The sequence below is a fragment of the Sciurus carolinensis genome, chromosome 4 (assembly GCF_902686445.1).
Source record: "Sciurus carolinensis chromosome 4, mSciCar1.2, whole genome shotgun sequence".
NCBI lineage: Eukaryota > Metazoa > Chordata > Mammalia > Rodentia > Sciuridae > Sciurus > Sciurus carolinensis.
In genome coordinates, this window is record NC_062216.1 from 176,212,323 (window position 1) to 176,234,587 (window position 22,265).

The following is a 22,265-nucleotide window of genomic DNA, read 5'->3' on the forward strand; positions in this document are numbered from 1 at the left end:
GTCTGAGGGCAAGCAGTCATGGACACTGTGTTTCTCAGAAACACCATTCAACAGTGAAAAAGCCCCGAGCAAAGATGCTACAGGAGGGCAAGGAGGCCCACAAGCCAATGCCACCCTGCGCCCACCTCCAACCAGGAGGCTCCTGCCGGCAGGGAAGCAGTGTCAGAACCCCCCATAGCACAGGTCATGGGGAACACCTTGATGTTACTAGAAATTCTCAGGCACTGAATCAGGATTAACAATATCATCCACATGAACAATGCCAGTAAATACATTAAAAGGTGGATCTGGTAAACCAATCCCCAAAAGTATCTCAAAACCATACTGCCCATTACTCAGAAACATCCTGAGAATGTTGACCAAAACAATACTTGGCCTGGACCATGAAGCCAAGGAATCTTCTAAATACCAAGAAGCCCCTTCCACGTGTTCACGGTCAAGCAAAATGCACTGGTTACCCAAGGCCTAGGTTTACTCTGAAAATGCCATCCAGCAGCAACATGGTCACATGCATGGTGATGGGGCACTGTGGCCCTCACTCCTGCACACCACGGCATCATGACTGCAGGGCTGGAGTTACGCAGCCTTACCTACTCCAAAGTCCCAACTTCCTTGCTCTGCAAATGTCAATTCTGGAAGGCACCTCACAGGACAGAAATGAAGAGGTTTCTGAGAGGGAGAAGCACAGAGGTGGTTGCCCACTGCCAGGAAGAAACACCAAGCTGCACAACTTCTGTTCCAAACACAGGAAGGAGACCCAAATGCTGGGATGGGAGACCCACCACAGTGAGGGTTGGCTCAGCAGTCACAGTAAGAACCCCTGTGCTGGGAACATGCCAGTGGGGCTGTGAGACACTGGCCAGCTCCACAGTGACAACTCCCATTGTGGCCACTGCACCAAGGGCCTGAGACCCAGAGGGCAGCCAGTTCCAGCCCAACCAACCCCTGCCTCCCTGAGATGACACACCAGCAGGAAGCTGGGAGGGGCAGCAGCCTACAGGGAATTGGTAGACAAACCCACATGGTAAAAAAAGAAAGCCCAGAGGGCTGGGGTTGTAACTCAGTGGTAGAGGGTTTGCCTTGCAAGTGGGAGACACTGGGTTCAATCCTCAGCACCACATAAAAATAAATTTAAAAAGTAAAGATGCTGTGTCCTTTAAAAAAAAAAAAAAAAAAAAAAAGCCCAAGGAGCAGGAAGAATGGTGAAAGGCCAGGCCAAGTACCCAACTGCCAGACTGTGGGCCCAGTCCACGCAGCCACATTGTTTCTTCCTCTAGACAGCAGAGAACACGGTACCTGTCCTTCCACTGTCCAGGGTCTGCAGGAACCAGGTACACAGACCTTAGAAGGGTCTACTGACCCCAGCAAGAGTATTAGCAACCTCAGGGGCCTTGCCTTTCAAAGCAGCTCATCCATCCTGTCTGCGGTACTCCTGAAAGGTCAGCCACAGGACCAAAGGGCTCTGTCTGTCTTCTCCCAGGGCCTAGATGAGAGTAGCCACCCAGAAATCTGGGCAAATCAATTCCAACATCAAGTATTTCTAGTTTCAAAGACCATTAAGAGCCAGGCAAGGTGATGCACACCTATAATCCCAGCTTCTCAGAGGTAGGAGACAGCAAGTTTCTAGTTTCTAGACCAGCCTGGGCAACTTAGCAAGACCCCGACTCAAAATAAAAATATAAAAAGAACTGGGGTGTGACTCAGTGGTAGAGTATGTGCCTTAGCAAGCATGAGACCCTGGATTCAATTCCCAGAACTAAAAAAAAAAAAAAAAAAAAAAGATTAATTCAAGCCTCAACATTCTCTGAACAGCATCACTGTCTTGGACACCCCTAGAAAAATCAACCCTCACTAGGACAATGCAGGAGTGGTCTGGGGACCATCACCCACCACTTCCTGCCTGCCCCAACATAGCACTGCAGGTGAATGTGCACTGCCAGGAGGCCAGCACGGCCTTCCATAGTCCTTTCAGCAGATCAGACCCACAGATGAGAAAGGCACTGCAGGCATCCTGACAACACTGTGGAGCATGCTGGACTCCAGTCCACAGACCCTTCTACTCTACCTCCTAGAGAGGTATCCTCACAGACTTTCCTGGGACTGGATCAGTTTGACCCAACCCCAGAGCCCAGTGGCACCATCTTCTCCCATCTTGCCCTGTGTTCCCACTTTCCTCCCTCAGCCTTCCTCCTAGTTCCACCTTACCCAGGCCCAGCCACCCACAGACCACGTAAGCCCTGTCCCCTTCAGTGTTTGTGAAGGGTGAGGAGCCCCACAGTTGCACACCCCCAGCCACGCCACTGCTGTTTTCCCAGAGACTCTATCAGCACTTGCTCCTTTATGGCTTTCGTCCTGGCTTAAGTGGAGAGCCCCTCCAGGCACAGATGAGATCCATGGTCTAGATTCTCCACTGCCACTGGCCACAACCCTCCTTCCCACATCTCCACCATCAGAGAAGAAAAGCTGAAAGCCTTGATCCTGCCAGTGTCCACCATGGCCACACGTTCCTCCACTCTGTAACTCAATGTCCAAGTTCCTCTCCTCCAGTACCTAGGGTCATGCAGCCACCTGGAGCCCCTGCAGGGCTGTGTAGTAAGAAGAAAGGATGTAGAAGGGTGAACAGCAGTGCCTCACAGCACAACAGGGGGAAAAACAAGGTTGAGTCACTCAACAACCAAAAATGCTCATTGAAGCCACTACTTCAAAGCCTGGCAATTTAAGGATGCTTGTTGCTGAGGGCTGATTCACAAGCTCAAGCTACCCTGCAGAACACAGAAGGAGAAACAATGCAAGTGTGGGAGCCTACTCACGGAGGCTCCAGACTCTCCAGACAAAACAAAGCTTGTAGTGAGGAGCAGTTTCTACCTATAGCTCCCACTAAGCACCAAGGACTCCATTCACCCATATGAATTTGCCATTGCTCAGCACCCCAGGGATCAGGATACAGCAGCCATTCACAAGTGCAGGCAACCTGTCCACACAAGGCTCAGCAGGCAGCACCACTACACTGATGGCCAATTGCACTCACCCGCTAACAGAAAGGTACAGCCAGCCGCACAGGGCCCCACCAGGAACTGTACAGACCCGCACACCTACCAAAACCAGAACTAACGTTCACAGCAGCTAATAATGCTACTCCCTGCTCAGGACTTGGAGCACAGGAAAAGGACAGCACAAAAGGCCCGTGAGGTTCCACCTAGCCTCTCAGCCCGAGGAGGTGGCTGACACAGGACACCACTCTCCCAGACACTGGCCTTTCCTTGCAAAACACAAGTGAACAGAGCTGCCAGATATGTACTTCTGAGCAGTGTACAAGAAGACCACTTTTGTTTTCAATTTATTTTGTGACACCTTATAGAGGTCAATTCTTTACTTTCTAAGTCCACTCTTTCAAAACTGTTTTATAATATCTGATGGCTCCTTAGGCCCACACTAACAGCCAAAATGTTAAATTGTTAAACTGTCTGGGCTTGTTCTTCTAAAAAGGAAACCTCTGGACACTCTCAGCCCCTTACCTCCTCACTGTGGTCAATGCTACACTGGCCTTCAGAGCAAAGACCTGAAATAAATCACCCTGTGCGAGGCTGCCAGGGCCCACCTTGCAGACCACCCATCAGACCCAGACTCTCCTCCAGACTCCTTCCTGCTGTCCCTGCTCCAAACACCCATGCAGCCCATGTGACAACAGCTTCCCTGGGCATCACCTTCTGCCCCCAAAGCTGCCCAGTGCCAGGAACAGGGACAACAATTCATCAGCCTGTGCACTAACAGAAGGAAGAGCAGAGCAGACATACAGGCCATGAGAACACATGTGTCACCTGCACAACCCCAGCACAAAGGCCCAGGGGCCTGAAGAAAGTGTCCTCCGTGCCAGGGGCTGTCTACTGAGTGTGGTCAGTGTGTCAGGAGGCAAGAGATACTGAGGCTGATGAGGCGCGTGCACGTACCTGCTGCGTGTTTCTCTGGGACTGCAGGCTGGACTGGAGCCGCCGCAGCAGGGGAGCGCCATTCCTAGACAGCCTTTTGAGTAACCAGTAGCTGTGGGCTCGCTCCACAAACTGCTTCTTCCGCTGAATGGCCACCTGATTCGCAATCCTATTTAATCTAAAACATGGAAAAACTCAGAGTTAGCTTTGAAGTAGTACATTCAAATGTTTTCATCAAAGAAACTAGAAACAAAGCATTACTTTTAATAAGACCACAGGTTCACACTTTACTCTTCTCCCTGAGCCATGACATACATCATTTCTACTATCCCTGGTGATGCAGAAACAAAGTTCACAATTCAGCTATATGAAGATTTCACCCACCAAAATATATATCAGATTAAACATCTAAAAAGAAAGAGTTGAGCAACACTTGAAGTAATTGTGATTCTGTGTGCTCTCTCGCCTTTTCACGGGCTGGTCAGTGTCACCACTGCTGTGTTGAGGCTTCTCTTAGAATGACACTGTGAGCCTTGATCCCACTCAGCCCTGGGGGCGGGAGAGCAGCTGACATCCAGGGTGGGAAGAGTCTGCTCTGACTAAATGACAAGAGGCCTTTCTAGTCTCCTGAGAAATCTCATCTTCCCAGGGACTACCAAATGTAAAGTGTTGTAAAAACACTTGCATGAGAATGAGATCCTCATTTAGACCCTTAGAAGTCAGCCAGAGAGACTTCCTGCTAGAATAAAAGATGGCCCACCATCAATCTGCCTCACAAGGACACTGAAAAATGGCAAATTTAATCATAAACCAGAACTTGAACAGAAATACTAACTGCAACAAGAGGTCCCTTCACCACGCACCAAACAACAAAGTTTCAGATGTTAAGGAATTTTCAGTTCAACTTTTTGAAGACTGCAAATCAAAACATTTACAGAATGAACAAGGAACAAAACATCAGGTAGAAAGCTTAGCTCCCCCGCAAGACTGCTTGCTCCCTATCTCTCCACTGTAGGTCCCCTGCCCTGAGGCCCTGAAGCTGGGGTGCCAGTCCCCATCTGGGGTCACCAGGATCCTTTCGACATCCACATGCTCGAGGCAGCTCAGGTACCCAGCCCACACAGCACGTCTCCAATGAAGGCTGACCACAGGACACTAAAAGGATGGGCTCCAGCAAAAGGGGAGTGGGGAACCTTGGGGACCATGAGTGGACCCACACAAGGGTCTATACCCACAAGTTGGACAGGTTGGTCCTGCTCACATCATGAGCTACTGTTTGGAACAGCTGTTTTACCACTTCTGACTGAAGCATAACCTGTTCAAAGTAAACTCTGTGAATCCTAACACGCACAACCCAGGGCAGTTGAAAACAGACAGGGATGCTGGGACACGGACACTTGGGTCCTTTTAATGATCAGATGAGGCAAAATAGTGGAAGTATGTTTTAGCAATATGAAGAGCCAAAGGAATGCTGGCTGCTATCTGTTTCATGAAGAACCTCATAAGACCAACCACACCTTCTGCAGCGGCAGGATCTCTGGGCTGTGATGGAATCACAAGTACAGTGCACCCCCAGAAAACAGTGCCCAGACATCATAGGTGCGGCACCGGCTCCGCCGTCATGAGCAGTGACATGAGCAGCGTCGCACCTCAAGGACACATAGCCACACTCCAACCTGCACCCATCAAGCCCCAGTCCAATTATCAGCTCACTGGTCATGCACCGAGGACACACAATCAACCCAAGTTCAGTCAGGGGTCTCCTGCAGACAGGAACCTGGGAGGACCCTCAACAATTAAACTACAAAGAAGAGACTGAAGGAGAGATGTCAAAGGACACAGGTGCTGCTGTGGTCTGGATGTGGTCTGTCCCAAGAGTCCATACACAGGAAGCCTGATTGCCAGCATGGCTATTTGAAGAGGTGCCCAGTGAAGGTCAAAAGACCAGCTGCTCTCCACACTCTGGCCCCCTGCCTTGCCACACATGCTCCCACCAAAGGCCAAACCCATGGGGCTACCCCAGCTTGGTCTTTCAGCTCCAAAAGCTGCTGGACCCTAGAGGATGGGAAGGGACTGGCAGAGGATGCAGCTGGCAAGGCCTCCTCTCCTGACATGAATGGTGGTGACAGGGGTGCTTATAGTAATTCACTAATACACACATCAGTTTTACTGTCTTTCCAATCCTGTATTCTATGTACAAAATTTTAAATATGCATCAACAAGAGTACACTCAAGATTTTCTCAATACAGCTGATTTTTAAAGCAAGTTGTCTTCAAAGGGAAGGTTACACGTACATTTTGGAGATGAAGTCTTTAGAGAAAACACACCTTACAACAGCAGGTTACTTTAGGTCTCCTTTAGGCCCAGGGCTGCCCACTTTTACCTTCTGGAGAAATTCAAGCACTTAAGTGGAGGTCAGCTGATAAACCTCAGTTTGTAATTTTTGGTATAACATTTTAAATAAGTTTTTTGTAAGTTAAAATTTGAGTACATTACAGAATGAATCAAACACTATTACCGTATGTAAATGTATGATTACACAAATGGTATGCCTCTACTTCATGTACAAAGAAACAAGATGTATCCCATTTGTTTACAATAAAAATAAATTTTAAAAAACCCTTGTAAATCTTAGCCAAAAAAAAAAAAAAAAATTTTTTTTTTTTTTTTTTGAGTACATTGCTACAACAAAACTGCATGTATACTAATCTACTTCTAGATGCAACCAACGTTTCCAGCACTCACACCTACAAAAACAAACCAGGATGAGAAATGAGAATGAACCTCATTCCCACTGTAATGTTCATCCTTGAAAAGATAAGACTGTCTTTTTAAAATTCCATTTGTTTCAGACACACATCCCCATTAAACATCACCTGTGGTCAACTCTCAAACTGCACACTTGCAGTTTCCACGTGTACCAACAACTTATCAAGAGGAAACCACGGTATGCTTGGCATGCATTGGGACAACAGTCAATAGAAAGTGGCCCTGGATGGAGGCCAGATGTGCCAAGTGATGGGTGCCGGGTCAAGTGTCGGACTACAACACCTGCAAAAGTGATGCGCATGTCACTTCATGTCCTAGACATTACACCTTTCCACCATTTGACCCTGGGGTGAAAAATGCCAGATTCCAACTCAAAGTGCAAACTGCTTTTTAAAATTCTTTTAGGGATTCATGTAAGCAAAGATCTAAAGAACACAGAATTTGAGAGGGGAAGAGAATGGAAGAGAAGCTTCCAGGCTGCGAAGACTTGAGCCCCCATCTCAACCTGGATGTAAGAGTTAAGGGGAAACAGATTCCAACTGATCTCAGCAAAAACACAATTGCGAGAAACAACAGACCCCGAAAGTTGGGACTGAGATGCCAAAAAAGCAACGCAATGCCCATCAGGGGAGACTGAGGAAGGGACACCTCAAAGAGGGAAGATCACCAGAGTGGCAGTCAGGTGCTCACTGCCTGTCAAGGAGAGGAGACTCCTGGACACCTGTTGAAGGATGACTACATTAACAAAGACGACCTGAAATGCAACACACGGACTGAAAGAGTCAACATTGTTAAGATGCCAATGCTGGGCTGGGTGCATCTCAGAAGTGAAACACTGGCCCAGCATGCACAAGGCCCTGGGTTCCATCCCCAGCACTGCACACAAGAAAAAAAAAAAAAAAAGAACACACGAGGAAGTCTAAGCAAAACCAAAACTCTGTTCTTGGAAGGAAAAGGCTAGTAAGCTTTGGAAAGCCCCAAAGAATAAAAACCAAAACAATGTAAGGAATGAGAAGGAAAAAATGATCAGAAGCCCAATTTAAAATGACCTTAAGACAAAAAACTAGAAAACTTAGATACAAATCAGCAGAAAAATCTTATCTGTCAAAACTGATGTGAAAAAAAAAAGAAAACCTAAGTACACCAATATAATAATTATTTTAGAAGCTGATTGAACAGCTGAAAAATTTATTCCCATCCCAAAAAGAACACAAAAAGAAGACTCTTCAGAAGAGGAAGGGCCGTGCCCTTCTGATCTGATGGACAGCTTCTCAGAGGCTGCAACAGTGAGGCAATGTTTATGCACCAGCAGGGACGCTTGGTTTCAGGGACAAAAGGAGCCCCGACACTCCCAGACCAAGGACGTTGGCAGTCTGACCCTGGAAAGCCAGCACCCTCCTCGGGTGCATGGTAAGCTTCCAGGAGAGCTGTGGGGTACTGCCACAGCCTGCAAAGGAGAACTGTAGGAGGTTACAGGCTGGCTGGGCAGCTCTTGCAAAGGGACAAAATTACATACTGTTACTGAGTGACCACGAAGGCCTGCTGGAGAGGAGAAGACAAAATATCACGTGTAAATCATCTCCAAATCCAAGTGCAGAGTTCACAGAAATTCCATCTTCCCATGGCTTGTCAAGAAACCTGACCATTTGGCTGGGGAGATAGCTCAGTTGCTAGAGTGCTTGCCTTCCAAGCACAAGGCCCTGGGTTCAATCCCCGGCACTGGAAAAAAAAAAAAAAGAAAAAGAAAAAAAGAAAGAAACCTGATCACTTGACCCTAAAACTCTTAAGAAAGAATCCAGAGCAACACCACCAATACACCTGCAGAAGGCAGTGGCAAATCTCACCCTTGTGTGCAGGCTGAGAAAGTGCAGAACTCCAAAGAGAACTGGCCATGGAGAAAACAAACCTGTACAGTATACAAGAGGTGTCACAGATCTCTAGGGACAAAGAAGCCACCCAGCAGTGATTTCTAGAACAAAAAGCACCCACACTGAAAACTCAAAACTCAATCCTAAGTGGACTAAAGACCCAAACGAGCAACTTTCATTGAACAGTGTCTGCTGAGCATTTCTATGTGCTACCAGGCTGGTCGTGGGGTCACCTCAGGGACCAAGGCAGACCAAAACAAGCAGGGCAGAGATGGGCAGAGATGACCAGAGGGCATGTGCAAATTGAAGTTGCCACCAGAAAATCTCAGACCACAGAAAAATGAGGGATTATTCAAATCAGACACAATAAGCACAAGCCAGGAGAACACCCTGACAGTGAAAGATGCCTTTACAAGACAATCCTGACGGACAGTGGAAGAGAAAGCAGCCTACTCCCGCTGACAAGAGTGTCCAAGGTGCCAGGCAGATTCCCGACTGCAGCTGCATCCTTCAACTCTCACACTCACCAGGGTGAGCACACTTGCAGTTTTGATTGACAGGCAGGGTCACTAGGCCCAGGGAAAAGATGTAATAGTCCTGTCGCTGGTCTCCTATCACACATGCCCAGGCAGAGGAGGATGGCAAGTTCAAGGTCAGCCTCAGGTAAAAAGGGCTAGTGGCATAGCTCAGTGGCAGAGCATCCCTGGATTCAATCCCTAGTATAGCCCAAAGGGGTAGGGGGCAGCACAACAAAACACTGGAAACACACCTCCTGATCCACAGACAGGACAAAAGAAGAGCAGGTGTGGAGGGAGACAGGCACAGCTACACAGGCCCAGGAGGACCAAGAGGTGCTACAGACATCCCTAGGGCAAAATGTGTTACTAAAGCTAAACAGCTACTACAGACACAGAGCAGTTCTGAAACTCCTCTGAAATGACCTCAGGTTTGCAAAAACATTTTTAGACAAGACATCAAAAGTACAAGCACCCAAAGAGAAAAAAGAGCCACCATGGTAGTACAGGATCACAACTCTGAGGCCAGTCTCAACAAGTTAGCAAGATTCTAGCTCCAAAAAATAAAATAAAATAAAAGGCTGCATAGCTCAGTCATAGAGCACTTGCATGGCATACCCAAGGCCCTGGGTTCAATCCCCAGTACTGGAAGGGTACTCTAAAAATTTAAAAACGGTTTTGCTTCAAAGGATGCCACGAACAAAATATTAAGGTAACCCACAGAATGGGAAGAAACACTTGCAAATCATACATCTGATGGGAATCTGGTAGTCAGAATAAAGAATGAATAACTGAGCTAGGAGCAGTGATGCACGACTGTAACCCCAGAGGCTTGGGAGGCTGAGACAGGAGGATTACAAGTTCAAAGACAGCCTCAGCAATTTAGTGAAGACTTAAGCAACTCAGTGAGAACCTGTCTCGAAATAAAATACAAAATAGGGCTGGGGATGTGGCTCAGTGATTGAGTGCCCCTGAGTTCAAACCCGGATACCCTCCCCTCCTCCCCAAAAAAAATAATAATAACTGAACAGTAAGTCAGGTAACAAAAGGGGGAGGGGACAAAGAACCTAAATGGACATTGTCCAAAGAAAACACAAAAAACAGCCAACAAGTACAAGAAAAGAAGTTCAGCAGTTTCGGCCGTCAGGGAATTGTGAATCAAAGCCACAATTAACTATTGCTTCACACCACTAGACTGCTATCATAAAAAAGACAAGGGTGTGAGAATATGCAGCAGTTCCTCAAAATGTTCAGTAGCATCACCACATGACCCAGCAACTCCTCTCCTGGGAAGAGAAACAAAAACCCAGGTCCACACAAAACCTGTACACAAATGTTTGATGAGAGCTGCTCATCAGAGTCACAATGGAGGAACAACCCAAATATTCCCCAAAAGATGAGTCTATTTTTTAAAATGTGGCTCACTGATATGATGGAACATTACTCAGCCATAAAAAAGGAAGGAAGCACTGATACATGCTACCACTGATCCATGGATGGACCTTGAAAAAGTTTGTCCAAGAAGCCAGCACTACAAGACAAGCAGTACAGGGTTCTATTTACACAACACCACCCAAAGAGACAAGCTACCAAGACAAAGCAGGCTAGCAGGATGGGGTTTGGGGTTTCTTTTGGGGTGATAAAAATGGTCAAGGTATAAATAAGTAAATAAATAAATAAAATCTACTAAACTGTATACTTTAAATGGGCGAAAATTTTATGATGTGTGAGTTGTATCTCAGTAAACTTGATTTAAAAGAAGTGATAAAAGGTTTCCAACAATGGGAGCAGTAGAAAAGGGGGTGTGTAAGCAAACTCAGTCTTCTAACACTGAAGATGCCACATGGGTTCACAGGGATCATCTGGAGTCATCATTTTCACATAAGGTCACGGTTATTTGATACATGTTGACTGTTATCAGTTCTTAAAATATACAATACTAACAAAGAAGTCTCTCAAAAAAATCATTTGAGGGGTGGGGATGTAGCTCAGTTGGTAGAGTGCTCGCCTCACAAGCACAAGGTCCTGAGTTCAATCCCCAGAACCACAAAAAAATTTAAAAATTTAAAATATTAATGCCTATTAACATTTTATATCATAAATTTGCTTTTATTGTTAAGAAAAATAAAAGGGAGCCTTAATTTAAAAGGGCACTTATAAAACCTCCTTCCAATCAGCTCACCATTGGCAAACCTACTCAGATAAAGAAAAGATCAGAAAAGCCCACCCCAACTGTCATTTTTCATTGTCCACAAAGATACTCCAAAATCCACAACGTATTACATGTAAATCTTAAAATGAAAAACCTACAGACACAAAACGCTCGTTTTAAAGAATACACTATATTAACAAAGTAAGTTACCTAGAAATAAATGTAACCGATTTTTTAGAGAATAAACCACGAACCTTCACTATGACATTCAGGAAGTCCTGCATGAGAGGCTAGGTAAGGCCACGCAGGCCAGGATCCTGTCAAAATGATGCCGCGGGGACCTATCCAAAAGCACCGGACGGCAGAGCTGCCACCACTGCACAGAAAAGCCCCAAGGGCAGACAGGTACTATCAAGAAGGAGGGTGGCTGCCTCAACCGGACCAGGCTTGGTGCAAGGCCACCACAGGGCAAGAGGCAGGGTTGGGCCCCAAAACCAGCAGGCCCAGCCACATGGCCAATAGCACTGAGACTCACATCACCCTGAAGGATGGACTCCAAGAGCCTTCTGACCCCACACCAAGTGGGAAAAGCCTGATCCACGTGACTACATGCACTTGAGTAGTACTGTCAAACTCTGGTTATAATTTTAAGAATCCACAGACACATTCATGGGTGGAATTATGTGACTGGGTCTTACTTACTTACTTACTTACACAGTGGAAAAGGAGGACAGGTGAGGGAATCCTGGACAGGGACATGAACTTTTGAAGTTAACCTGCAGAACAGGTGGGTTCTCTCTGAAGATTTTCAAGTCAAAAGGGTGGGGACAAGAGCTCCAATCACTAGGGCACACAGTCCAGGGCAAGACGCACACAAAAGCCCTACCCAGGTCAGCAGCAGAGGTGACAGTGCCAATCTGTAACCCACAACTCCCACGCTCTCTGAAAGGGTGCGGGCCCTCGCCCACCCTAAATCCCACCTCAAGTCAGCTCCTGCAGAGGCTTGGGGCCACGTAGCCAGCCTGCCCATCACCTGGCACAGCACGAGTTCTCCAGCTTCAGCCAGGCTGGCACCAAATAGCAGCCGCCAGGGGCCAATACACATGAAGACCTGAGGACGTAAGCCCATGCTAAAGCGTGTCAGCACACTCACAAGAGCCCACCCAAACAGAGTGCTGCTGTGAGGGGCACAACAGGACTGCAGGGTCCCAGAAGCTACGTGTGGTACTAGGGCCACACCAGGCAGTTCAGAGGACGCTTCACTGCTTCCCATTTGAAAACTCCTTGGGTAAAGATCATGAGACATGGAAGAAAAGCCACTAAAAACCACCACCACTGCGCAGGCGTGTATGCAGCCCCGGGAGCACCCTTGCTCCTGCTCCAAGCATTGCTACTAGACAGCAGCCTGCGATTCTCTCTCCCTTCCTGCCTAACACTTCCAACTTGTCTCAACTTCATAGTGGATGCGACTCACTTTCAGGACAGCTCAGGTCAGATTGGCAAAAGCCTTTCCCCTCAGTATTGATGCGCAAAATCAAAGAATCATGACAATGAGAAACAATGTCGTTTAAAACATTATTTTATGCCCTCAAAGCCTTAAAAGCCCAGAATTTGTCTCTGGACATGGACTGCTGGGGTGCGCTAGACCACAGGACACCTCTGGACCAAGAGATGATGGTAAGCCTCAGCATCACCAGTCACCAGAAGGGAACTGAAGGGCTGGTGTCCTCCCACTGGTTACTCTAGCACACACCCAGGGGTCAAGGACTCCTTGGAGACAAGAGTACAATTTTATTATCAATCTCACTGATGAGTGGCCTGAACCCACCCCCACAGGCTGCTGAGACACAGCTCCTCCACGGCCCCAAGGCCTCCCCATCCACACCCATGTCCTGCTGTAGTAGGTCACACAGAAAGTCAGGTCTTCCCAGTTCACACTGACTGACATCAGCACAAAAGTTGAGAGAGGGGAAGGACCCTGGGCAGGGAAGCTGGAGGGATGGACACTCAACTTCCTGTCTTCACAGGAAAGACCAAGCAGGGACCACCAACCACCCTCAATCAGGGCCTCCACGTCCTGAAGTCTCTCTGCAGACTTCTGACTGTACTACACCAGAAGTCAAAGTGGGCACACACCGCGAACTTGTAGCTGCCCCAGGTGGGAGCACACCCAGCCCACACTAGTGTCCAGGCATGACCTCAGCAAGCCATGACCAGATGCCAGACCAGTCCAAAACAAGAAGCATTCTTCAAAAATGGCACAGAAGAATGAAAGAGAAGAAGGGAAAGTTGTGGGAGCATCCCACTCCAAGAAGGCTGGAGGGACCAGTTTCAGGCAGTAACTGGCTTGGGACTGGGCCCTGACAGAAGGAGGGAGAGGCCAGCAGGGTACCAGCGTCTTTCCTGGTAAAAGTGTGCCTGGAAAGTGGGCCACGGGAGGTGCACCTGGCACAGGTGCAACCCCACAGCAAGAGGGACACGCCCACACAGTGAACTGCCAGCAAGAGACAACTCTGCTGACCGCCAGGTGCACTTTACTGTATTTTACAACATTTTGGAAATTTAAAGTTATTTCCAAATCAGAACTGAAAGCAAGGTCCTTGCTGCCTTCCTCAGGGTTCCAGGGGAAGGTGCCCTCAGGGGCTCTGGAACAAGGCCCACTTGTCCTGCTGTTTTAACTGCAAACAAACTCAGAGCACGCCAGTCACACCTAGCAGGGACCATGGCGGGACAGCAATACTAACTTGCCCCCACTATTAAAGAAAACATCAAATAAACATTCAACCCCAACTCTGCCAAAAGCAAACAACTATGGTTGAAAGTGACTTAGAAACGGAAGGTCGACCACTCTAGCCAAGTCCCCTCTACCAAGTATCTAGAATGCTTCAAGGAAGAGGCCAGGCCCAGGCAGGAGAGGCTTGAGTTGCTAGGAGCAGAGGGGAGAGGTGCGGGGGAGAGGGGGCAGATCTTGCTTTTAAAAGAGTCAAGGGATACATCAGAGGGCACAAGGGCAGTGCCAGGCCACACATCCTTCCAGTACTCAGACTTCCACCAAAGCCAATCTGTTTGCCAGATGTCCTGTCTTCCCCTCTCAGGTGTGCCTCAGCTCCTCCCACCCAGGAGAGCCAGGGAAAGCAGCAAAATAAGCAGGGCAGGGAAGAGATGCCTGACTTCTATGGCATACAGCAGGAGCCCCTAGGCTGCTCCAGCCACAAAGCAGATTCCAGAGTGAATGGGAGTCCAGCAGGATGCTCAGAGAGCACTGGTCCTGAGCTCCACATGGCACCTCGAGACCTGTCAGTTTCTTGCTATGGTACTTCTCTTCCCAGGGACTACTTCAGACGTCACTTCACTACCGAGCTCAAGGCGCACTGCCACCTGCAGCCACAGGCTCCTGATGCCCCCCCACAGCCCATTCACAGGAGAGAACTCAGACCGTGCTGCCCTCGGCACATGCAGGACAGGACTTCCAGCGCCCATCCATGGCAGGTGAAAACTTAACAAATACAGATGCTCTGTGACATCAGGGCTACAACTTGATAAACCTAGGTTGAAAATATCTGAAGTCAAAAATGCCCTGAATGCACCTACCCTACCAAACACCCTCGCGCTTAGGAACAGAGTATGCCATGGAGGACCCACTGCCTGACCTCGGCCTGCACTGCTAACTTGGAGCTATGGCTCACTGCCCAGGATCTCCAGAGTGTCACACTGCATTATCACTCGCCAGGAAAAACAAGAGTACAAAATTCAAAATGCTGTACTGAATAAGTTTCATTTTCACACGCATTGTTTTCAAAATATCGCAAATGAAACCATCATTAAGTCAGGCATCATCTGTATCATAAAATTAACTGCCAGAAACATGAAGGGAAAACAAAATAAAATGCAAAACCCAAGCCAGTTTTTTTTTTTTTTTTTTTTTCTTTTTTTCTTGGTGGTGCTAGGGATTGAACCCAGGGCCTCCTCATGCTAGACAAGCTCTTACCACCGAATTATATTCTTGGTCCCCAGAACTTTGTACTGTCACACTCAAAAGCATGACACCCTCTGTCCAGCGAAGCATCAACTAGGCTGTCACACTCTACTTCGGTCCTCATCTGGTGGCGGCAGGGCAAAGCCCCACAGTGAAGAGCACACACAAGGAATGCCATCCTCTTCATTTACCCAGTAATATGCCCACTACCAGGCATCAGCACTGGATAAACTACACACAATTATCCCAGTGGCTGAGGGCACTGACGACTACGTGCCCTCTTCTAAAGAGAAAGAGCATCCCCAGCACAGCCCAAGCGGGAGTTACCAGGTTTGATATTTCTGGGGACATGGAGCTCATGACTCTGAGAACCTTACCGTTTCCTCTTCTTCCAGAGCATTCCCCAGCTTGCCCCATCTCTTACTTCATGAAACAGCGTGAAATGGATGAGTGAGCAGAGGTCAAATCCTGTCCAAGGAGCAGAGGCAAAGGACTTCCCTGAACAAGTATCAAGCCAGGTGCAGCAGCTGCAATCGCAGCAGCTTGGGAGGGAAGCAGGAGGATTTAGAGTTCAAAGCCAGCCTCAGCAATTTAGTGAGACCCTGTCTCTAAATAAAAGGGTTGGGGATGTGGCTCAGTGGTTAAGAAGCCCTGGGTTCAATCCCCAGCACCAAAAGAAAAAAAAAAAACAAAAACAACAACAAAAAAAAAAAACCCACAAACCACAATCATCAAAATGTGATTTTTCTTAAGAAAAAGAGAATTTGTCTTCTAATTTAGACTATCCTTCCTGTATCTTCCCCAATTTTAAATACAGTCATGCACAGCTTAAGATTTCGGTCATTAGAGGTCACACATACAAAGGTACTTCCACAAAAATAAGACAGGCTGGAAATTCCTATGACCAAGTTCCCTCATAATAAGGTCACTTTTTTCTTAGAAGGCAAGATCTCAATATGTTGCCCAGACTGGCCTAGAACTCCTGGGCTCAAGCAACCCTCCTATCTCAGCCTCCCCAGTAGATGAGACCACAGGCAAGTGCCACCACATCCAGCATCAACATCACAATGTCATTACTCCTATGTCTGTGGGGAGACTGGTATAAAGAAACCTGCTACACTGCTTGTCACATGAAAGTACAGTGAACACAGGCATGCACAGTACACAGTACTTGACCATGAAAATCAACATTACAGGCCAGCATATTTACTAAACTATACTTTTAACAGTTGTTCTGGAGTAAGTCCTTCTTATTAAAAAAAAAAAAAACTTCATAGAAAAAGAGAATGCAAGTTACACCAGCAGTAGCCTCTTACATCTCATTTTACCACGTGACTGACCCAAACCATCCAGGCTTCTGCAAGTACCACGTGATGACAGAACAAGGACCAGATCACTACTGACACATTTCTCAGATCACACCCACTACTTAGTGGCATGTGCCTGTTCTTGTTTCTGTGTTGAAAACCTTTTCTTAGAAAGTGGTGAGGAAGACACAGAAACAAAGGGGCATGACTCAGATACTGCCACGATTTTTCCAAAACCTCTGCTGCTGCCCACCAGGCCTGAAGGCTGAGACCCTCACAGGCAGAACAATGAAGAAACCCACAATGTCCAGCGAGAAGAGAAGACAGTACACCCTCACACAGAGAGGGTCAAGCAGCTCAACAGCTGGGCTGCGGCAGGTGCCACCAGAGAACTCCCAAGGAGCCACCGATGAAAACAGCACCTCTAGCACGGACTCCAGAGGAAGTTCCCAAATGGGTAGGCAAAGCCAGGAATATCCTTCAACTCAGTAGAGAAGGAAGACAAACACAACCCAGACTGCACCTCTGGCTAGTCACTAAGCCACACCAGCTTCTCTGAAATATTCAGATCCAAAGCATGAGTGTCCTTCTCATCAGCCCAGGCCACTGAAGGCCAGGAGCGTCCACGTTCTTCACCTGCAGATGCTTTCACCTGCCAACAGTCCTGCCCACCAGATGGGCTCTGACATCCCAAACCCTGAATAATGGGAACCACAGGACAGGGTGTGGAATGCCGGAGCAGGAAATCTCAAGATGCTAGTCAAGAAAGGAGCACTTCAGACTTCTAGTTTTTCTTACTGTAGACTGCATTCTGTTTCACTTCAATTTTGGTTAAGTTGAAATCTGCTCTTGATACAATCCCATCAATTCTGACTCATAGGTTGTCGGAATCCCAGTGAAACAGTCTTTTAAGTCAGACTGACTGATGTGTAAAGACAGGCACCTTGGTTTTGACAGGGGTCTTCTCTGAATGAGAGGGACTATAAACACGTTTTACTCACTTTGAATTTACTGATTCTGTAATGACTATGTACAGCTCTATGAAAAGAAACCAGACTCCATTTGGGGGAAAAGTCAATGAAATAAAACAACATTTACAAAAATCATTTTAAACTCTAACTCATAATACAAAGTTAGTGTTCACTCCTGTTAGCGTGAAACCTGTTTTCTAAATGAAGACTCCAGCACACTCCCAGCCCAGCCAGTGAGCCTGCTATATACTTGCAACACATTAATCACAGCGTACTGGTAAGCATGGATAACTTCAAACCACAGATACCTAGAGAAATAATACAAAAGGCTAACAACATTCAATGTTAAAGACAAATTATGCACTTTAATAAAAATACCCTGCATGTCTGTCTTCCATACATTTGCAGAATAAGTACGATTTTATTAATGCATATGCCCCATCTGAAGACACCATACAAAGCACCTTCAGGAGCCGCTGTCCACTTCCTCTGCACCTCACTGTCTGACCAACCTGACCAGATGTCTGGAAGCCCACGCCCTACAAAGATGCCGTGTCACTTCCTCAAAGCTCAGGAAGTGCTCACAGAGGTTCAAAAGGAGCCAGGCTCACCTGAAAAAGGAGTGCTTACCTGGCACTCAGAGGCTCCAGTGTAAAACTCATCTAGTCACTTACCTCATATTCGCACAGCAAAGAGCCTTTTTTTGTGTTCTGGCAGTACCAAAGACTGAACTCTAGGCCCTCACGTGCTAGACAAGCACTTAACTACTGAACTATAGTCCTAGCCCTTTTCTTAAATTTTATTTTATTTTGAGATAAGTTGCCCAGGCTAGCTTCAAACTTGTGATCGTAGAGTCTCAGCCTCCCGAGCAGCTGGAATTACAGGGGTGGCCATCATGCCCAGTGGCAAAGAGCATTTTTAAAGATAAGGGAACAAACAGAGCAAGTCAGTAGCAACAGGAACAGGTCAGGAAGATACAAGTTGTGGGGTGGGGACAGACCAAGACATAAAAAGGAGGATTTGAAACAACCCCTGGGTCACACAGAGGAACAGGGTTGGGCTAGATTCCAGCCACCCGGAACTCAGAACAGCAGCACCAGAGAGCACTTCTATGGATCAATGTCTGCACTACTAAAGAAATCATCTGCCAGGTATGGAGGTGCACAGAGGATCAGGAGGCTAAAGCAGGAGGATCACAAGTTCAAAGCCAGCCTCAACAATTTAGCGACACCCTAAGCAACATACTGAGAAATCTCAAACTTTAAAAAAAAAAAAGGTCTGGGAATATGGCTCAACAGTGAAGCGCCCCTGGGTTCAATTTCCCATCACCCAAAAAAAGAAACTGCCAGAAAAATGAGAAAGATTGCCACAAAGCAAGACAGAGGAACAGAGGCCACCATCTCCTTCCCCACAGCTACCACTCTCGACACAGATCCCATTCTAATCTCCACTTCAGGAGCTGCCTTAATGATCAGAGTTTCACTTTTCCAACCTTTTTTTTTTTTTAATCCTCCAAGGTCCAAGATCTGATGTGGGGGTACGTTTTGCTACGTTAAGGATGGTAACAAAACTTGGGCTGCCATGAGACAGAGACCCTGATGCAGTGAACACTAGTATAGCCACGGTTACCAAGACCATGTCTGGCTTACTCTGTAGACCAAGTAGGCACGAAGGAAGCTATAAATCCCCTGAAGTCTCTTAGAGTACTGCTGTCCTTGAAAGCAGTGCAAAGTGAGTGTGAGGCACTTTAGGGGACTCCTGCAAAGTGGGAAGGCCATCTGGCAGGACTCCCTGCAGGCGTGAGCCCAAGTCCCCCTCAGGTCCTCAGGTCCCTCACTCTAGGCTCACTCTTCACCCAGTGTTCAAACGTGCTTACCTCTGAGGAGGAATATACGGAGCACACACGGTCGGCAGGGGCGCACAGGGCTCCGCCAGCATTTTCTTAGCCTTTTTTGCTTTCTTCCTGACCTTGGATGTGGACCTGACCGTTTTGACTGAGCTCTCTTTTCGACAGACACCATTTTTCATTTCAACATCCCCGTAAATGTTCAGAGGCCTCCGTGTGCAGCCGGGAGGCGTGTGGACGTCACAGTAAGCGGTCTTTCTGACCGAGAAGGTGGTGCTACCACCAGTCAGTTCCTTCACAGGCTCCATCTTCATGTACAGGCCAGCTTTCTGGGCACAAGTCACATGGAATGCTGTGTAGCAGTTTGCTTTGTGGCACTGGATACAGGCGCCCACGCCCTTCTGCTTACAGAGGTAGCACGTCAATTTCCACCGGGCCGGGGGGATGTTCCTCACACCGTCGATGGGTTCGATGAACACCGTGTTGGCAAAGCCGACCTCTGGGATCCACAGGGCGCACACCACGTGGCCCCAGCGGTCGTCGTCCGTCTTTTTGAAGGCACCGCCCTTGTTGGGGCACAGCACGCAGTCTGCGGGACGGGACCGGGACTGCAGGCAATGGCGGCAGAGCCACTGGCCCTCAGGGATGTAGGGCACGCCGTAGCACTCCTGGTGCACGGCTAGGTTGCACATGTCACAGAAGAGAATCACGTTGCTGTTCTGACACTCCCCGTCCATGCAGATGCAGCACACAGCATCCTCGTCGATCAGGGACTGCTGCTCCCCCTGCTTCTGGTTCTCGCAGTAGGACTCCTTCTCAAAGCGGTCCATCAGGAACTCAAACATGTTCTGCGACACGGCAGAGACGCAGTCACCCTTCCGCTTCTCGTTGATGATCTCCAGCCAGGCGTAGTCCTCCTCGTCCATGTCATACTCCACCTCATTGTCCAGCTCCTCAGCTGACTTCTCAATGAATTTGTAGTACACGGGGGGCCTCCTGGGTGCGGATGGAGGGCTGTACTCCACAATCCGAACCTTGGGCTCAGGAAGGGTACTAGCTGAGGCCGGTGTGCCGTGGGTGCTAGGGAGGGCTTCATTTTTCTTTTTGACTCTGTTGTTTTTGTGACGCTTAGTTCTTAAGCAAACAGGTGGCCTCTCGCTATTTTCTTTATTGCTGTTGCATTCACTCATTTCTTGAGCAGTGAGGTCATCTTCTAATATGATCTCCAGGGGATCAAAAATACTGATCCGATGCAAGCGCCCTTCAATCTCTATCTCAACCATCCTTTGAGCTTGAGCGTAGGTCAGCGTTTCTCGGGTGGGAGAGTGTTTAATACTGCAAGGGGAGGAAGGATGCCTCGCTGCAGAGCCTCGATGACATCGTCCTTTCCTCCTCATTTGGCAATAATTACCTAAAATAAAATCATAGGAAAAATCAATTCCATGTAGAGTGACAAGAGACTGGAAAAAAATCACAAAAGTATGCTGGGGCAACAATGATCAACTCAACGCCCCCAGAATGAAACACTCTGTTAACACACGTCCGAGGTTTCCAAACTATTATTCCCGGGATTCATGACTACAACTTCAAGACTGTCCCAGGATCGGAAATGACAGCAAGGACCCAGATCCCCACCACTCAGTCAACTTTTAGACCAAGCCACAGGTAACCCAGAGAACAGCAGCAAGCCCTCCAGAGGGGCCCCAGGCTCCAGCCCACAACTGCAGGAGTATTTTTCTGGTGTGTAGACTGCCCCCTGGGAAGGCCCACGCACAGGACTTTAGTCCACTGGGCTCAGAGGCTATGGCTACAAGATAAATATGTTCAGTGGCACCCTGGTCCTAACAAATGCTCCCTACAAACCCGTCTTCTCCACTGCTGCCCAGGAGAGTGCCCTGTGAACAAAAGCGCAGCACAGTCCTCGCAGCATCTCTGCTGGGAGCCAGAAGCTTCTGTTCATGATCCGACAATAAAAGGCAGTGGGACACAGACCAAAGCCAGTCCATCCTCTCCACAAATACAACCTCCCCACACACATTTAGGCCAGGACCACCTGCCACAGCAGGACCCAAGAGAAGAACCTGACACTGACCTACAGGGACATCAGCACCCTTGGGTGGCCCAACCCAGTTTCTGCAGGTAGCCCCAGCCCACCCCTTCCTCTCAAGGTGACTTTTCAGCCATGGCCTGACCATTATCCTAGACCATGTCCTCCTCTTTTTCAAGTAAACCCAGTTATGTACAACTCTGTCCTTCCTGACACATTTCAAAGTAAGAGGCTCAGCCCTGCTCCACAGCAAGGATGGACCCCACAGACACCCCTGCTGCCCAAAGCCCCACTGCCTGCACCCTAGCGGGCCTGCACCCTGCTGCGGGGAGACTTCTGCTGCCCAGAGCCACTGACTGCACCTATTCCAGTTCTCCCTGATCCGCGGGAGTCCGGGCGCCTCTGCGAAGACAGCTCACTACAGACCTCTACCTGCCGAGTGAGGCGGCACCTGCACCGGTGACAGGGCTGCCAGGCCCCTCCCTGCAGAAAACCGCATCTCACCGACTGCACAAAGTGACTTGAGCGACCGACTCACAAGCACCCCAAGACGAGTTCACTCAGCAAAGCCGGCACGGGTACCTGAGGGCGCTGGACTCGGGCTTGGGTGACCGAGCGGGTATCCAGGAAAAGCCCAGGCAGACTTCTCTGCGTCCCGGGAGGACACCCGCAACCCTATCGCACTTCCTGCGCTTCACGCAGAACCGGACAGCGACTGGCCACGGAGAAGCCACGGCCGGCCGGCCCGCCTCCTGCACTGAGGGCTGGACTCCCACGCGCGGCCAGCACGCCCGGCTGACCCTGGGCTCCGGCCCGTATCGCTTCCGAGGCGCGCGGGGCGCCGCGCCCCGGACCCCCGTGCGCCCAGGTAGCGCCACACGTCGTCG

General features: G+C 48.5%; 1 protein-coding gene across 1 annotated transcript in view; it reads right to left on the reverse strand.

The window, feature by feature from the left end:
• The window catches only part of Brd1 (bromodomain containing 1), a 50,981-nt gene that overhangs the window by 22,350 nt on the left and 6,366 nt on the right, over nucleotides 1–22,265 (reverse strand). Inside the window, 2 exon segments of the mRNA XM_047548340.1 lie at nucleotides 3,948–4,104; nucleotides 19,362–20,742. Coding sequence (XP_047404296.1) covers nucleotides 3,948–4,104; nucleotides 19,362–20,728 — 1,524 coding nt within the window. The 5' untranslated portion in view covers nucleotides 20,729–20,742.